Source organism: Bos grunniens, chromosome 1 (assembly GCF_055505025.1).
Source record: "Bos grunniens cultivar Pamir isolate PY7600 chromosome 1, Bosgru_T2T1.0, whole genome shotgun sequence".
Lineage (NCBI taxonomy): Eukaryota > Metazoa > Chordata > Mammalia > Artiodactyla > Bovidae > Bos > Bos grunniens.
In genome coordinates this window covers 5,126,200-5,142,771 of record NC_141165.1, presented here as the reverse complement: position 1 = coordinate 5,142,771, position 16,572 = coordinate 5,126,200, and the positions used below count along the sequence as shown (strand labels likewise).

The following is a 16,572-nucleotide window of genomic DNA, read 5'->3' as shown; positions in this document are numbered from 1 at the left end:
AAGCCTTCGACAGGATTCATATATTTTCTACCTCACACTCGCCCTGGGAATGCAATAAAACACCCCTCTTCTACAGATTTTAAATGAAGAATCACTCCAACAAGGTGAAGTATTAGTTTACCTCTCTACATGATCTGAGCTCCTCAAACTCTCTGGTAGTCCAGTGTCTATCTTTGAAGAAATTAGTGCTGTTTCTTTTGTAAAAAAGGTCCCAGTTCTTCTGAGCCTCTTTTTCCAGTTTCTGCTGTTTAAAATCAGACACTAAAGCTTGGTCTCTCTTCAGTTTCTCCTCTTCTTCAGAGCTGAGAATCCTTGTCTGCAGCCCTCTCCTTTGCAAAGCAGCCATCTCCGACGTGGATGGTCATATATTGAACATTTAACACTACTGGAGATTCTCCATTCCTCAACAACCTGAGGAATTCAAGCGGATACCACTCACACAGGCAGGGTCCTCTCAGATGTGGTCCTCAGGCTGGGTTCAAGCCCGAAGCAGCATCGGATACTTCGCAGGAAAGGAAAAAAAAAAAAAATAACATTCCGGTTGGGGGTTCTAGAACAGGTTTTTTTTTTAAGATGCTCAGTTAGTGGTTCTAGAATAGTTCTTTCACTTAACATTTCAATTCGGCAAACATTTACTAGATGCTGAGCCTACACAAAGCCCTACTCCACTACAGGAGAAGAGGTCACAAAGAACAAGACACAGACCCCAGCCTTCAGGGGGCTGACATCCAGCGGCCGGGCTCTCACGCACAGAAAGGCTTAATTACAACCTGAACAGTCAGTAAGCCGCTTTAGGCAGGAAAAAAAAGTCACTCTCAAGAACTGACTGAGAAACCTTACGGTTCCTCAGGGTTCGGTGTCCGCGAAACGGGGGTGTCTTTAAAAACAACCACGACGGCTGTCCGAGCCGGAGGCGGTCGGTCACCGTCGCCAAAGACGCGAGACACGGCGTTTTCCGGGGAAAACGGAGCTACTACGCCCGGGTGGCCCGAGTCTGTCTCATGAACCCGAGGGGGCGCCCCTTTCGGGAACTGAGGCCCTCGCGCCGCCCTGAGCGAGCGAAAGCGACGAAGAAGAGGCTCAGGGACGCGGAGAGTGGGGCCGCCAGGACCCTGCGGATGAGCCTAGCCGCCCAGCCCCGACGGGCGGCGGCGACCCGCGTGAGCCTAGTCCACCGCACGCTGGGCGCCCCAGTCAGCAGTTCTTAGGTTCCCCTGAAGGGTGGGGCCGGGCGCGCCGAGCCCCCAGCCAGGCGCAGCCTCAGAAGCAGAATTTGGGAGCCACCGCGGGAAAAAAAAAAAAACACCCAAAACCCTTCGACTGGTCAACACCCACCCCCGCCCCCCGGAGACACCTCGAATCCGGATTCTCCCCGCGGAGAGGACCTTCGGCCATGGCACCGCCCCCGCTACTTCCGCTGGGGGCCCGGAAGTCCCTCCTCGGCGCCGGAAGTTCCGCCGTCAGGTCTCCTCAGAGTCGTCCCCCGCCCAGACGCGTTGGCCCGAGCTCGTTTCCGGCCTGCGCGGGTGGGCGCCGGCTCGGCTCCCCGCGCGCCCCCGAGCGCTGTCCCGGGAGCGCGGCTCCCCCGGACGCCGGCGCCGGCGGCTCGGGCCGGGGCCGCGCCAGGAGGGCTCCCGGGCGGGCGCGAGGCGCTTGCGGGGCCATGAACGGGACGGCCAACCCGCTGCTGGACCGCGAGGAGCACTGCCTGCGGCTCGGGGAGAGCTTCGAGAAGCGGCCGCGGGCCTCCTTCCACACCATCCGCTGTGAGTCCGCCCCTCGGCCGCCCTCGGCCCCGCAGAAGGCCAGGGGGCCTTGCCGGCGTTCCCTCCCTCGGGGGACCTCGGGTTTTTCCTTTGGTTTTTTCCAGACCTTTCCCTCAGCTCCCAGGTTTTCTCCGCCTTGCGCTACCAAATGCTTCTTCCGAAGGTCATTGGACCCTCTTGCGCCCTGAACCTCCACGTCCCCTTGTTACTACCGAAAGGCTGCGACCCCACATCAGTTTCCAGCTTCTTTGTATTCCAGCCTCTCCTCACCCCCACCGCCCCACACACAACCCGATCCCCGCGCTTCAGGAGCTCTTCTCGTTTCCTCGGGGTTGGCATCCTCCACCTTTCCTTCTTATTACCGAAGGGCTGCGACCCCTCATCAGTTTCCAGCTTCTTTGTATTCCAGCCTGCCCTCCTCCCCCTCGATACACATCCCGATCCCCACTGGGGATCTCCACGCTTCAGGAGCTCTTCTCGTTTTCCTTGGGGTTGGCCTCCACTCCCTCCTGTTCCATTCCTTTCCTGTCTTCTTTCCTTTTTTTTCCTTGCCCGCTTTGGTTCTGGCCTCCCCGGCGCCCGGCTGCAGCCCCAGAATCCGCAGCTCTGCACCTCATCCGTCTTCTTTTCCTCCATATATCTGTGCCAGCTTCTCTCGTGCTTTGATGTCTTTTTGAGGTCACCAGCCTACCCCTGACTTTTCCTCCAGATCCAGTCCCTTGTGGGTGGAAAGTAAAATTAGGATTGGAGAGCCAGGAATAAGTTAGAGCTCGATCTATGTTTGGAAGCAAAAGCCAGCAGGCATAAGGAATGTGCAAATAGTCATTATGTTGGACCTTTTTTTTTCTCCATGATTACAGACTCTGTTGAGGGAGGGCCTTTCCACTGTGTATCCTGGGTGAAGAATTGGCCGCCAGAGCATCCCACTATGATTCACAGACTCCTGGTTTCGCGTCCTGGTAGCCCCAGTACTGGTTAAGACTTGTTTTTGTCCGAGGAGTTCTTAGATGTGACTCAACACCTTGAAACAGGGCGTAGTAGATAATGAACTTCTGTTTTCCTGTGGTCACTTGCCAGGCCATTACTCTGCTTCCTGCTGACAGCAGATCAGCCCTCTGAGGGGCTGGGTTTTGGGAATGTGATAAGAGCAGCATCATTTCCTGAGCAGTTTACTAAGTTGGTGTTGTAGCAGAATGAAGGACAACGTGCAGTTTAAATAAGACACTTTACTGAAGTACCTGGCCTGCAGTTTGAGGCAGGTTTGTGTTAAAAGGGAGTAAGGTGGCTGTTCACGCTGTGCCTTAACTGCAGTTCAGAAACATGGGCAGGATTAACCTTTGGAAATACAGTTCAACCTTCTGCTCCAGATAGCTATAGGAATATTCTTATTAAAGCTATGGAACTGGAGTGTGGCAAATCCTCACTTTGACAGTTCTTATCAAAATGCTGTGACCTTTCATGTTTCATACTGTGTTTTATAATCACAGGGTTTTAAAAACATACTCTGTCGCTTTTCATCCTTAAAATAACCCTAATAAAACACCTCATTGTGGGGTAATAAGGCATGAATTTTCATCTGTCACTTACGGGAAGGGAGTATCTTTGCTTAATGAAAAGTTATATAAATTCTAGCCTTTTTCCTTCAAAATTATCCAGTGGGGATAAGAGGGAAAGTATATGGAGGTACAGATGAAACAATATTGTCCCAGAACTGGTAATGAAGCTGGGTGATGGTACACAGGACTCATTGTATTATTCTCTTTGCTGTTGTACATGAGAAGTTTTCCACAGTGAGATAACATTTTAAGAAATTCTAAGTGGTTTGTATTTTCTTTTATCTGAATTACAACAAATTTCCATTCTTACATGCGAATGCCGTGCAAGCACTTAATACAAGTAACCTGGTGGATAAATGCTTTTTTTCTTTCCCTTTAGATGACTTTAAGCCGGCGTCTATAGATACTTCCTGTGAAGGAGAGCTTCAGGTCGGCAAAGGAGATGAAGTCACAATTACGCTGCCACATATCCCTGTAGGTGTTATTACATCGTTGTTTTTAAATGTGGAATCACAGTGAATCCTCATATTCTGTTATTGCAATTTGATTTCCTCCTTTTTAAAAACTTCTAGATTTCTGAAGTGCCAACATAAGGAGAAAAGGAACTATGGGGGTCAGATGGGATGGAATTCATGCTTCCCAGGCTCCTGAGTAAAAAAAAATTCTTTGTCGTTTTTCCCAAACTCCCTTTCCCCATTTGTTCCTAAGAAGGCAAGGTGGGACCTGGCTCCTCCTTTAGATATATGTAGCCTCCCCCAGCAGCTGCAGAGAAAGAGGCCCAAGTGCCCTATGAGTATAAAACAGCAATAGCTTAGGGGCGTGGAGAGGCAGGGGCAGCATCAGCGTGGTTTGTGAATCTGGCAGGGGGTGATGTTAAGGCTGGCAGTTTCAGGCAGGGCCTAGGTTCAGAGCCACAGTTTAAAAGCTGAGTGGAGAACCCTCGCAGAGAGACACTGCTAAAGTCTTACCAAGGCACCACTCTGATCGCAAGGATCAGACAGAATGGTCTTAATGAACACGTGCATGTCCCAAGCCTGTCCTGGAACATGATTAGTTCTTGGTAACCAGTGAGAGAATGAAAAGGCTCTAGACAGAGAGCCTGGGAAGCTTTGTGCTGACAAAAAACTGTCTGCCAGTTCAAACTGCTGTCTCATTAGTTGTTGCCTTTGGCAGGTTGCATCATCTCCCTTTGGACCTTACTTTCCCAAATGTAAAATAAAGAGGTTAGATAAATGATCTCTAACGTCCCTTCCAGCTCTTAATTTTTACTGTATGAACCAGGAGTCAAGGAGCCAACCAATTTCTGATTCCATCCAGGGGATTAAACGATACATTTGGCAAATGTTAACATCCACCCACTGTGGTGCTGGCTCATTACTAGGTACTGAGAATATATTCTTGAAGAAAACAAGCGTGTTTCTTGTCCTTAGGGAGTTTAAATAACTGTAGGAAAACATTGCACTTACTTTAGAAAATCTAGGGAGACTTGCCTGAGGAAGTGACCTTTGAGCAGATTTGAAGGTTGAATAACTGAAAGGGAGGGAGGGGTTAGGATGTTGCAGACAGAATCCTTGTTAAATCCCTGCAGGACAGAACTTGTGGTTCTCAGAGAGGACTGGTGCCTTCTTCTCTGGAACCAGCAGAGCCCGGGGTGAAAGGAGCCGGTGCAGTGGAGGGGCCAGGTGGCTGGTTTACAGGTTTTCTTCTTGGGCCTTAAGCACTGGGCAGTCATGGAAGGCCTTAGGCAGGTTAGTGGCTTGAGGTACTTGAACCAGCCAGAACAGTGAGCCTGCAGAAGGTGTGTGGTTACTTAGCATGAAGGGGAAGCCCGGACTCTCCTATTACAAGGAAGTGCAGAGATCACTCACTAGCTTTACTGCTCATAGTGAGAGCTCTACTCAGTGTCAGACAGGAATGCGTCACTTCTGTTTCTCAGTTCACACTTTACTGTTATTTGTAACATTTCCCAAATCTCTGGAAAATATACAGTAACTTAAAAATTCAATATTTATTTCTTGATTACTTAGAGATAGTTGCACAGTTATAGGTTCTTGCTATATTATTTCCTCTTTAACTCCTGGCTTCCCAAGCAAAAATAAAATGCAAATCAGCTTATTCTGTTTCTTTAAAAAAAAAAAAAAATTTATTTATTTGACTGCGCTGAGTCTTAGTTGCAGCATGTGGGATCTAGTTCCCTGACCAGGAACCAAACCCAGGCCCCCTGCCTTGCAAGCACAGAGTCTTAGCCACTGGACCACCAAGGAAATCCCCTTTCTATTCCTGTTCGGGTAGTTCTGATAAAAGATTTGATGAGATAAAGCCAGCTCTAAATTCAGTCTTGATATTCATAACTGGGGTATTTGGTTTGATTGTCTGAATTGTTCTTTTGTGGTCGAAAAGGGATCCACACCACCGATGACTGTGTTCAAGGGGAACAAGCGGCCTTACCAGAAGGACTGTGTGCTGATCATCAATCACGACACTGGAGAGTATGTGCTGGAAAAGCTCAGCAGCAGCATCCAGGTCAAGAAGACGCGGTATGTGAACAAGCAGATAAAGGTTGCTATGCCGTTTCTGTAGACTTACTTGTCTATTCAGTTATTTTATAAGAGTGTGCCCGTCTGGGAACTTAGCATCCTGTTGGCAGGCTCAGCAGCTCCCACCTGTGTCTTCTCAGACAAGTCAATAAAATATCTTTTCCTCAAAGGCAATGAAAATAAATAATGTTTTTAAGACCTGAAACGTAGAAGTCACTGGGGAGAAAGGTGTGCTTTATGATTAAGTCAATCTTATTAATCTCATGGGAAATAGATGGGGAAACAGTGGAAACAGTGTCAGACTTTATTTTTTGGGCTCCAAAATCACTGCAAATGGTGACTGCAGCCATGAAATTAAAAGATGCTTACTCCTTGGAAGAAAAGTTATGACCAACCTAGATAGCATATTCAAAAGCAGAGACATTAGTTTGCCAACAAAGGTCCATCTAGTCAAGGCTATGGTTTGTCCTATGGTCATGTATGGATGTGAGAGTTGGACTGTGAAGAAGGCTGAGCGCCAAAGAATTGATGCTTTTGAGCTGTGGTGTTGGAGAAGACTCTTGAGAGTCCCTTGGACTGCAAGGAGATCCAACCAGTCCATTCTGAAGGAGATCAGCCCTGGGATTTCTTTGGAAGGAATGATGCTAAAGCTGAAACTCCAGTACTTTGGCCACCTCATGTAAAGAGTTGACTCATTGGAAAAGACTCTGATGCTGGGAGGGATTGGGGGCAGGAGGAGAAGGGGATGACAGGATGAGATGGCTGGATGGCATCACTGACTCAATGGACGTGCGTTTGAGTGAACCCCAGGAGTTGGTGATGGATAGGGAGGCCTGACGTGCTGCGATTCATGGGGTCGCAAAGAGTCGGACACGACTGAGCAACTGAACTGACTGACGTGGCTGTTGATACAGTACCACCAAAGGGATAAGATTTAAGTTTATAGACTTAAAATTATGAAAGAATAATTGAGTAATATATATTCTTTTTTAGAGTGACAACATTAAATTTTTACAGGATACATTTGAGATTATTATAATATCAAAGCTTTATCTAATTTCTTTTGAATAGTGAGCTCTCTTTTAATTTTTAATTTGACAGGCATTACATGTGTCAAATGAGGCCAATTAGATTTTCTTTTAAAGTCAAATTTTATTCTATAAGTAGAAGTAACCCAGTGGTTCTATCATTGTGATACAGTAATTATTGTAATAGAGTAAATTTTAAAGAGAGTGTTACAGTCCGATGTTTTTCTGTGTATGCTTCCTCAAGCTGTTTTTCTTTACTCATTCCACAAAAAGGTACCCAGCATTTATTGAGGTCTTACCACAGGCCCGGCACTGTGCTCGATGTTTTACGTGCATTGTTCAACCTTTACAAGTAACTTTTGGAAGGGTGGTGTTATCCTTCCGCACACAGATGAAGAGACAGGGTCAGTGCGCTGGTGACTGCCTCAGGGCCGAGGGGAGTTCTGCCGGGCGGACGCCATGGAGCCCTCTCCTGCTGCTCAGTGTGTGTCGGTAGATTACTTTCTCCAGCCAGGGGCTGCTGTTAGCCTTCCAGAAGCTGTTGGTTGTTGGGGTTTCTGTTACTACTCAGTGTCATCTGGGCACCAGCAGTGTTTTATCACTTAAAGAAAGAAAGAAAGAAAGTGAAGTTGCTCAGTCGTGTCCGACTCTTTGCGACCCCGTAGACTGTAGCCTACCAGGCTCCTCTGTCCATGGGATTTTCCAGGCAAGAGTACTGGAGTGGGGTGCCATTTCCTTCTCCAGAGGATCTTCCCGACCCAGGGATTGAACCCAGGTCTCCTGCATTGTAGCCAGATGCTTTACTATCTGAGCCACCAGGGAAGCCATTGATCACTAATTTGTTTTGAATAGTGAGCTCTCTTTTAATTTTTAATTTGACAGGCATTACATGTGTCATATGAGGAAAATTAGATTTTATTTTAAAGTCAAATTTTATTCTATAAGTAGAAGTAACCCAGTGGTTCTATTATTTATCACTTAAGTGTTTGTTAAAAGTATGAGATTTCAGGACCTATTAAGTCACAGTCTGCATTTTAATAGAGATTCCCCAAAGTTTGAAAAATGCTGAGCTAGTCCATTTACAAAAGAAATTGTTAATGGATGGTACTTTCTTGGTCTGGGGTGGAATGCTTTGCGTGCTGCCAGCAAGAGTTGGCCTGTAACAAAATGAGCAAGTGGTAAGTAGATAATGGGGAAAAAACTGCAAAGAGGCCAGTATTTCCAGAGCTGCTGCTGCTGTCACCTCAGTCGTGTCCGACTCTGTGCGACCCCATAGAGGGCAGCGCACCAGGCTGCCCGGTCCCTGGGATTCTCCAGGCAAGAACACTGGAGTGGGTTGCCATTTCTTTCTCCAGTGCATGAAAGTGAAAAGTGAAAGTGAAGTCGCTCAGTCGTGTCCGACTCTTAGCGGCCCCATGGACTGCAGCCTACCAGGCTCCTCTGTCCATGTGATTTTCCAGGCAAGAGTACTGGAGTGGGGTGCCATTGCCTTCTCCAGAACTAGTTTTCTTTAATAACTCATTTGCCTGTGGTTATAACTTTATAGTGTGCAGAAGTTGAGTAGTTACATTTTCTGTAATTCAGACGGGTTCTCACAATCACAGTATATCCTACCTCAGTGCCCTAGCTGCTGCTCGGTAAAAAACGTGAGCCCCTTGAGGGCAGCGAGTGTTGTGTCCATTCCTCCTTGGTGCACAGTGCAGAGCTGGGACACAGCAGCATGAGTCGTCTGTGTGCTAAAACCATAGGCACAGTCTTCTGAAGCCTGTGGTTCTGCAGATGGTTCCGGGTACTTGGTATAACTGGGGCAGATCTGAGAACCGCTGTTTTTGCCCCTCCAATTCACAGACCATTTCTCATTTCAGAGCTGAGGGGAGCAGTAAAATCCAAGCCCGAATGGAGCAGCAGCCCCCTCGACCCCCACAGCCATCCCAGCCGCCGCCACCTCCACCTATGCCGTTCAGAGCGCCAACGAAGCCTCCGGCTGGACCTAAAACCTCTCCCTTAAAAGATAACCCCTCACCTGAACCTCAGCTGGATGACATCAAAAGAGGTAGAGAGCGGTTTCTGGAGCCCCAGTAGCAACTTGGAGGAGGGCATTGAAGTTTCTGTGGAGGTCACAGGGCTGGCAGCACGGGCATTCTCTGCCACTGTAGCAGTTTATGCAGGGGTCACCATTCCAGAGGCGATGGGTGTGCAGGGGTTACCACTCACCTCGTTTGATAAGGGGGAGTTCAGCGACTTGGGCTGTGGCTGTCTCTGCAGCGGTCTGCTTAGAGGCCCGGGGTTTAAACAAGCCTGACTACCATCTGAAGGTCCGTATGGCACACCTTAGGGTTTTGGAAGAAGAGAATTCCCAGGTGCTGGGGATGAAAACCAAGCGTGTCAATGTAAACACAGTGTCTAGGTTAAATTCCTCAGCCAGTGCTTTGTACTGACACAAAGTGTGAAGTAGGAAAGCTCCATAAAGACCAGTGGCCTCGAAGGACTTAGCTGTCTGGTCAGGCGCTCTCTAGTGCAAGCCTGAGACAGAGCTCACCATGGTTTTCTCCCCCACAGTGGATGGTTTTAGTTGTCCAGACTCTTAGGAAGTTATGAAGGTAAGTGTTGTATTTCATGTTTTTGAAGTTTTATGAAATAAAATTAAACCCATAACAGCAGTAAACAGGAAAAGATAAAAAGTTGCCCTTGGGAAATTTGCCTTTTCCACCTTGTGGAAATACTGTCTCTTTGCAAATGAGATCACTCTGTGTGTGGGGCACAGTTGTTAAGCCTCTGGATTTTGTTTTTCCTCCTGGACATTGGAATGCTGACTGTGCAGGTTTTCACTTTAGCTGAATAGGAATTGGGCCATGAGTGGTTGGTTGTTGCCAGTTACGCTTAAAGGAACCATAGTCATTTAAGGTCTTGTGGTGTGTTTGGACAGGGGAATCTGGCGCCTTCCCCGATGTATTCTGTGGTGGATCCTTAATACGTTCACAGACACTGAAGTGGTCGGGTAAAACGTGTTATTTCCCTGCTTTACGTTTAATACAAACGCAGCACCTAAAGGCATGGCTGTTCATCAGATGTGTAAAGAGGACAGGGGAGGAAGAGAAAGACATTCTTTAGCAGCCTTGGCCCCTCCTGTGAGCCTTGTGGGACGTGCAAGGAAAGGACCCCAGAGGCTGTCTGCTCTGGCCCTTTCTTTTTCCAGAGCGTCCTGGAAAATTCATTGCCTTCCACCTGGGTCTCCCAGCTGGTTAGAGGTGGATCCAAAGTAAGTGCTCAGACCTTCTAGTTCCTGGTCAGATATTTCTCAGCCCCTGAGCAAAATATGGCTCTTCTCCTATTTGGTGTTTAATCCTGTCATTCACAATCTTTTTTTTTTTTTTTTCCTTTTTTTTTTAAACAGATAAGGCCAAACAGATTTAACTTCATTTCTTAAAAGAATCGTTATCTTGAACCAGTGTCCATTTTGGGTACTTTAGGTGAATTAAATGTTTCCATTGTCTCTCCAGAGACATGTTAGGTGTTTTTGTTTGTTGGTTTTGGTCATTTTGTTTGTTTTTAAGGGCTCGAGAGGTAGGAGCTTGTCTTCAGGTATCCGTGGTTGCTCTGGGTTTTGCCTGTGCCCTGTGTGCAGAAAGCTCGACACACTGACCCCGCCCTGTCATCTATTCCAGAACTGAGGGCGGAAGTGGACATCATTGAGCAGATGAGCAGCAGCAGCGGGAGCAGCTCCTCGGACTCGGAGAGCTCGTCAGGGAGCGACGACGACAGCTCCAGCAGTGGCGGCGAGGACAGCGGCCCTGCGTCGCCCCCGCAGCCCTATGGCGGCCGGCCAGCCGTGGCCAACGGGACCGGAGCTACGCGGCCGCCGGGAAGCACGCAGCTCATGAGCACCCTCAGTAAGTGGGCCTTCCTGCCTACAGCCCGGGCGGAGCTGGGAGGGCCGGCCGGAGCAGTGGCTTCTGTCGTCTTACGCCAGAGTCTATAAACCTGAAGATATTTACGGCATAAGAAAGGGTCCTGCAAAGACAGTTTGAAGCAGAAAGGAGCAAATAAAGTCCCCAAGCAGTAAAAACAGGAAGCACAAAATTAAAAATCTGTTCCTTCTCTTTGCTTTTCTGTATTGGCACAAATTAAGTTTTGTGGATTTTGGGAAGTGCTGATGTGTGAGTTTGGAACCAGCCAACCTTGGGCAGGAGGGAAGAAAGGGACACTGTAGTGTCTGTGGCCTTCTTCACAGCTGGTGGTGGTAAGGCAGAGGGGAACGAGAACAGCCGTCTTCGTCTTGGAGGCGGGGAGATGCAGGTCTGTGCCCTGTCCTCTTGCCAGAGTCCCTGGAGCTGGGTGTCCTCCTGGGCTGACTTTGGGAGGTGTCATAACCCTGCTCCTGTGGGGCAGGCAGAGTCGCTCTCAGCTCCACATTGTAGACGTCTAACAGACCCCTTGTGTGGGGCCGGCCTTGTAGGCCTCTGCCCCCTGGGGCGAGAGCACTCCCCGCCCACCCCAGCATGCACACTCGCGTGTGTGCCGGTCCCTGCTCCCCTACCTGAGTGGGTTCAGCGCTGTTGGGATGCCAGTGAAGGCTGTCTTCTGCCATCTCACGATGCAGGCTGAGCTTCTGGATTTCAGGTATACTTGGCACTCTTCCCCATTGGTTCAGGGAACTAAGTTTTACACTGGACCTCTGGTATTCATACTGGAGAATGACTGCAGCGCCTGTGACTGTGTAACTCAGCTCTTGTTTTACCCAGTCAGTGCCAAGCTTCCTTTCCTCCCAGAAAGTAAGAGCCAAAAATAGCTCAGTGCAAGTTTAAGTGCCTTAAACTCCTTTTTAGTTCTTTATGGCTCTTTATTAGCTCTCCCGGCTCGTAGCTTTTCCAATGGCAAGACCTTAATCTTTGCATACCACATATCCAATAAAGTACTGAAGTTACTTAAACTAGGATCGTCAACCAGAACCAACTTACAAACCCTAAAGTTAAAGTAAATAGCACAGATCTCCTAAACCCTAATGTAAAAACATACAGAGTGAAGATAGTATTGTTTTCCTAAATGGTAGCATGCATTATATCTTTTCCCCCAAAAAACAAATGGATCAGCTTGAACCTGTGTCAAATAAACTGTTAAGAAATCTCAGAACTGAATCTTCAGCTCCGTTATGCTGAGCTGTTCACATGCATGTCACCTTCTTCGTAAGCGATGGTGCTCAGCTCTTCTGATTGGGATTACTTGCTGGTGCTGTGCCCTCCTTCCCACATCTGGGACAGCAGAGGCCACCTTTATTGCTCTCAGACCTCTTTCTGTCATAAAAATTATTGAGGACCCCAAGGAGCTTTTACGTTTATAGCTTGTGTCAGTGTTTACCACGTTAGAAATTAAACCTGGGACATGCTTAAAATACTCAGTAATTCATCTGAAAAAATGACAATCAGCCATATGATAATAAAAGCAACACTTTCATGAAAAATTTTCTAAATAAAAACATATTTAGTGTGAAGAGTAACATTGCTTTAAAATTTTGCCAATCGCTTTTACAAAGTAGGGAGTTTACATCTGCTTCTGCATTCAGCCTTGCCATCAGTTGTGTGGGTTGAAGTCTGTGAAGAAAATCTGGCGTCACAAAGGTTTATAGTTAGAAAAGGGAGGAGCTCGGGTCAAAGTGTTCCGAAAGGGCCTCGGGGACCCTGGGGTCCTGAGAACACACTGAGAGGACATCAGTGATCAGTGATCTGGAGATCAGTGATCCAGAAATGTAGTTCACTTTTGTTCTATTCCAGGTGGTATCAGCTGAGGTCCTGTGAGTCCTCTTATTCTTTTAGATGGAAAAGCTTTACATTCTTCACTCCTAAACCTAGATGTTGCATGCTGAACAAAATTGAAGGTTTTACAGAACTCAGTAGTTCAGACCTGAGGTGTAAAATAACGTGACTGTTCCGGCCAGAGGGGCTGGGTGTGTGTTTATGCTGCATTAGCATATTATTGGCATAAACAGAATTTAGCTGCCTGACCAGGAAACCCAACTGGGTATTATTATTTTTGCTCTTATAAAGAAACTTTATATGAACAATTCCACTAGATAGTCAATTTATGACTAGTTTTTGCTGTTTATTGAGACATGTAAAAACCGTGTAGCCAGTCCCTCCCTGCTCTGCCTCATTACGCAGTATTGCTGTCCTTTGCAGATGCAAAAAGAGCAATTCTTTTAAAACGTTGACGGCACCAGTTTTGTGGCCGAGCCAAATCAGTTTTCCTCCATAATTAAACTGAGCCAGCCTGGTGTTACTGGAGCGTGAGAGCCCAGACAGGCAACCAAAGAACCACGGGGGAGCTGTTTCTAAACTGTGTCCTTTTGGTCTGACTTTGTTTTCTCTTTATAGGAAATGACTTGCAGTTGAGCGAGTCTGGCAGTGACAGTGATGACTAGAGCCGGATCTTTTGAAATCAACTTTTTGGTGCACAGATCTGCCTCGAGAACAGGCTGCTTTAGCGTGCAGTCCACGCTGAGAGGAAAATGCGGGGATCGTGACTCTAGGAGGAATTGGAGGCTCTGAAGCACTCAGACGTGCATGTCTTTAACTTAGTGGTGATGGGTGATTTTCTCACGTAATTTTTGAACAATCTCAATGTTTCAAAGTTTTAAGTAGATCTATAGCAGAACTAACAGAATTGTATCTCTATTTGGTTAACACTGTTAATGGAAACTAGACAAATGTGCCCTGGTCTAGGTTCCTCAAAGGCCACTTCTTCTCCTGGCCAGTGCTTCAGTGTCAAACCTCAGCAGCCACCAGCATGACCAAATGGTTTGCCCCAGTGAAAGGAGGGGTGGGGGTGGGGGCAGCCTCAAACCCCAGCACGGACGCATGTTCCAGCCACTTCCAGCTATGGACCCGAGGTGGTGAGGAGGTTCTGCCTGACCCGGCCTGGCAGGCCTGTGTAGAAACAGACTTCAGGAAGGGGTACGAGAGCGTCCGTGGCGGGGCCTGGATTCGTGGCTCAGCCCCACGCCTGCAGATGAGGAAGGGACATGCGTGGCTGGCGTGGGGCCAGCGTCTTGCCCCAGACCAGGCCTTCCCATTTCTGCCCCTGAATCTTACTGGAACCAGAGAGTCTTGTCCATGGGCCTGTGTAAGAGCTGTGTTGTGCATCCGAGCTTTTCCTGGATTCCAAAAGATAGAAGTGCGGGCTCCTACTCTCCAGTTTAGATCCACGCAGTCCCTGAATACATCAGTCCCACGTGAGGGTCGGTGGGAAGGAAAGGAAGCCAGCAGCCATGGTGCTGATGCCCGTGACTTGCTTAAACTGGGGCTTTAAGCTCCGCATGGATCCATAACGAGAGGGCTTCTTTCGAAGGCTGCCAGTGGGGATGAGTGGGAGGGCTGAGGTGAGGAGGCCTCTGGGCAGATGGGCCGGCAGCTGCTCTCCAGACTGCGGTCTGGCTGGGAGGCATGCAGTGTGCAATGAGCAGGTGTTGGCAGGGCTCCCCCGTTCTTGCTTTTGCACCGCTGTTTGTGCCTGAGTCCCAAGCTGGCTCATTTTTTATACGCAACCAGAAGGAAGTCACGGGATTGCCTTCTGTGGTGTGCCGTTTCCAGATGAATCTGTTATTGGGGGGAAGCGTCTGTACACCATGGATGTGTGATAAGTCGTCCTACAATCAGTGCGTTAGTATGGAGTCGCCCACTTCTGTCACCTGAATGATTATGTCCTGAGAAATATCTGTCGGCTTCGATTCAGCCGTATTGAGAACGTGAAGACTGACCTTTCTCCCGCCGGTGACCTCTCCCTCCTTGGCTAGTGGAGGGAAGCAGTCTGGACCCAGGAAGAAGCTAGGTGATTGGTGGCAGGGGCTTTGAGTTGAGCCTCACGAAGTCATCTGTGTCCCCCGTGCGGTGGTCCCAGTAAGCTGGAGTCGGGGCCAGGCAGCCTGCTCACGCCACTCCACCAGCTGCGCTCAGGGTCACTCCAGCACCTGTGCTGGGTCCTCTGCCCATCACTCGGCTTCGTGGAGTTCATGGCAGGTAGGAACTTACTTAGAATGAATTGATTGTTTTTAATTTCTTGGTAATGACAGCTCAGGGAAGCTGAAGGTCGTGGTTGTGTATGTTAGTTACTCACTCATGTCCAACTCTTTGCGACCCCATGGACCATAACCCTCCAGGCTCCTCTGTCCATAGGATTCTCCAGCAAGAATACTGGAGTGGGTTGCTATTGCCTTCTCCAGGGGATCTTCCTGAGTGAGGGATCGAGCTGGGTCTCCTGCACTTCAGGTGGATGCCTTCCCGTCTGAGCTGCCAGGGAAGCCTGAAGGTGATGGCTGGGAGACGTGAATTGTTTCTGGACGTGGGAATTGTTTCATCGCTCTTCACTTGCTCAGGCTGGGGCGGGCACCAGGAACTTGGACTAAAGATAGATCTATTTAAGCCTCTCTCCCTCCTTTCCTCTCCTCAGAGGCTTGATGCGCGTGGCCAGCCCGGGGTCTGGGCCTGTGCGGGGTCTGTGGGTGCCTTGGCAGTGCCTGCCAGTGGCCTGCCTTGGGGGGTGGGCTCTGCACGCAGCCCCGGCCCCATCCCTGCATGCTGGCCCTGCAGGCCTGTCACAGCTGCTGGCCCAGCCCCGGTTCTGTTCTCCACACAAGTCTGTGCTGGTTGCCTCTGCATGCCCTCCAGCTTTGCCCGGCAGAGTAAGGAATCCTTTCTTTTTGGAAATAAAGCCTCCAGCCTCACAGACTCCCCCTCACGAGTGCCCTCCTGCCAGCCAAGCTGGACCTGTTCTTCCTGCCTCTGTGCCTTGTCAGCCGCCTGCCCCGGCCCCGCTCACGGGGCTCTGTGGGTGCCACCAGCCCACACGGACCTTCCCCTTGCTCAAGCGCTGGTCGGCGTGGGCCCTGAGCAGGCCCTGTGGTTCTCCTCTCGCCTGGAGCTCGCAGGAGCAGACTGGAGAGGCTTGCGGCCTGGTGGGAAGAGGGCACAGAACCTCAGGGACGCTCCCGGCCTCCAGGGACAGCTGGAGACTGTCCGACCGAAGCGTTAAAATGGCCTTTCCCTTGTTCTGTGTACCATCTGCCACTGGGTGCCGTGAAGCATCTGAGGAGCCGTGGCAAGCAAGCTGCCGTACGGGCGTGGTTCGGGGAAACGTAACAGACTAGAGATGTGTCGTGACGCCACTTATTAACTCTTTTATTTCTGTAGCAGAATCATTTTTTTAAAGTGTGGTTTTAATGTGTATGTGTTTCAGTGGTGGGAAAACTTGAAAATTCCAAGATCCTTATCACTTCCCTATTTGAGAGGCTGGTTAAGTAGGGTGTGTGTGGAGGGGTGTGTGCGTGTGAAGTATTTATTATGCTGTTCTGAAAGAGCAATTGTCTCTCATGTGGATATGCATTAGGTGCAGCCACAGCGTGTGTTTCCATTTGGTGAGGAAGGTAGGATCCATAAAACTCAGGCCTTAACCAGTAGGTTGGACGAGAAGACCAATTGAAATGTCATGAAATGTCTGTTGCTCCTGTTATTTCTGTCTTGAATTCATTGTCTCGTTCTTTAATGATTATTAAAATCTTGTGCCTGAAAGTTTTATTTTGCTTAATTATGAAGTAGACATGCATGTTTATATTTATGCAAAATATTTGCTGTAAAGTTTTTTTCTTTTGGTTTACTCTTTTTAAAAAAAAATAAGTAAAAAATGAAGGTCAGCAATA

General features: G+C 48.6%; 2 protein-coding genes across 17 annotated transcripts in view; one reads left to right on the top strand and one right to left on the bottom strand.

Moving 5' to 3' along the window:
- METTL6 (methyltransferase 6, tRNA N3-cytidine) overlaps positions 1–1,425 on the bottom strand; it is a 16,300-nt gene extending 14,875 nt beyond the window's left edge. For 10 of the 16 annotated variants that reach the window (XR_015163777.1, XR_015163751.1, XM_086399356.1 and 7 more), the window contains exons 1-2: positions 1,355–1,425; positions 122–502 (exon numbers count right to left, since the gene is read on the bottom strand). Coding sequence is in view for 12 of the 16 variants with exons in the window: in XM_086399356.1 (XP_086255482.1) it covers positions 122–346 (225 nt within the window). In the remaining 4 variants the exon portion in view is untranslated. Of the gene's footprint in view, positions 1–121; positions 708–1,335 lie in introns of those variants that run through there. The other 6 variants (XM_086399445.1, XM_086399706.1, XM_086400416.1 and 3 more) reach the window with 2 other exon arrangements.
- Positions 1,394–16,572, top strand: EAF1 (ELL associated factor 1). The gene is made up of 6 exons (XM_086399230.1): positions 1,394–1,766; positions 3,702–3,796; positions 5,723–5,859; positions 8,753–8,940; positions 10,553–10,777; positions 13,256–16,572. The coding sequence occupies exons 1-6, from the start codon at positions 1,394–1,396 to the stop codon at positions 13,300–13,302; spliced, it is 1,065 nt and encodes a 354-aa protein (XP_086255356.1). The 3' UTR covers positions 13,303–16,572.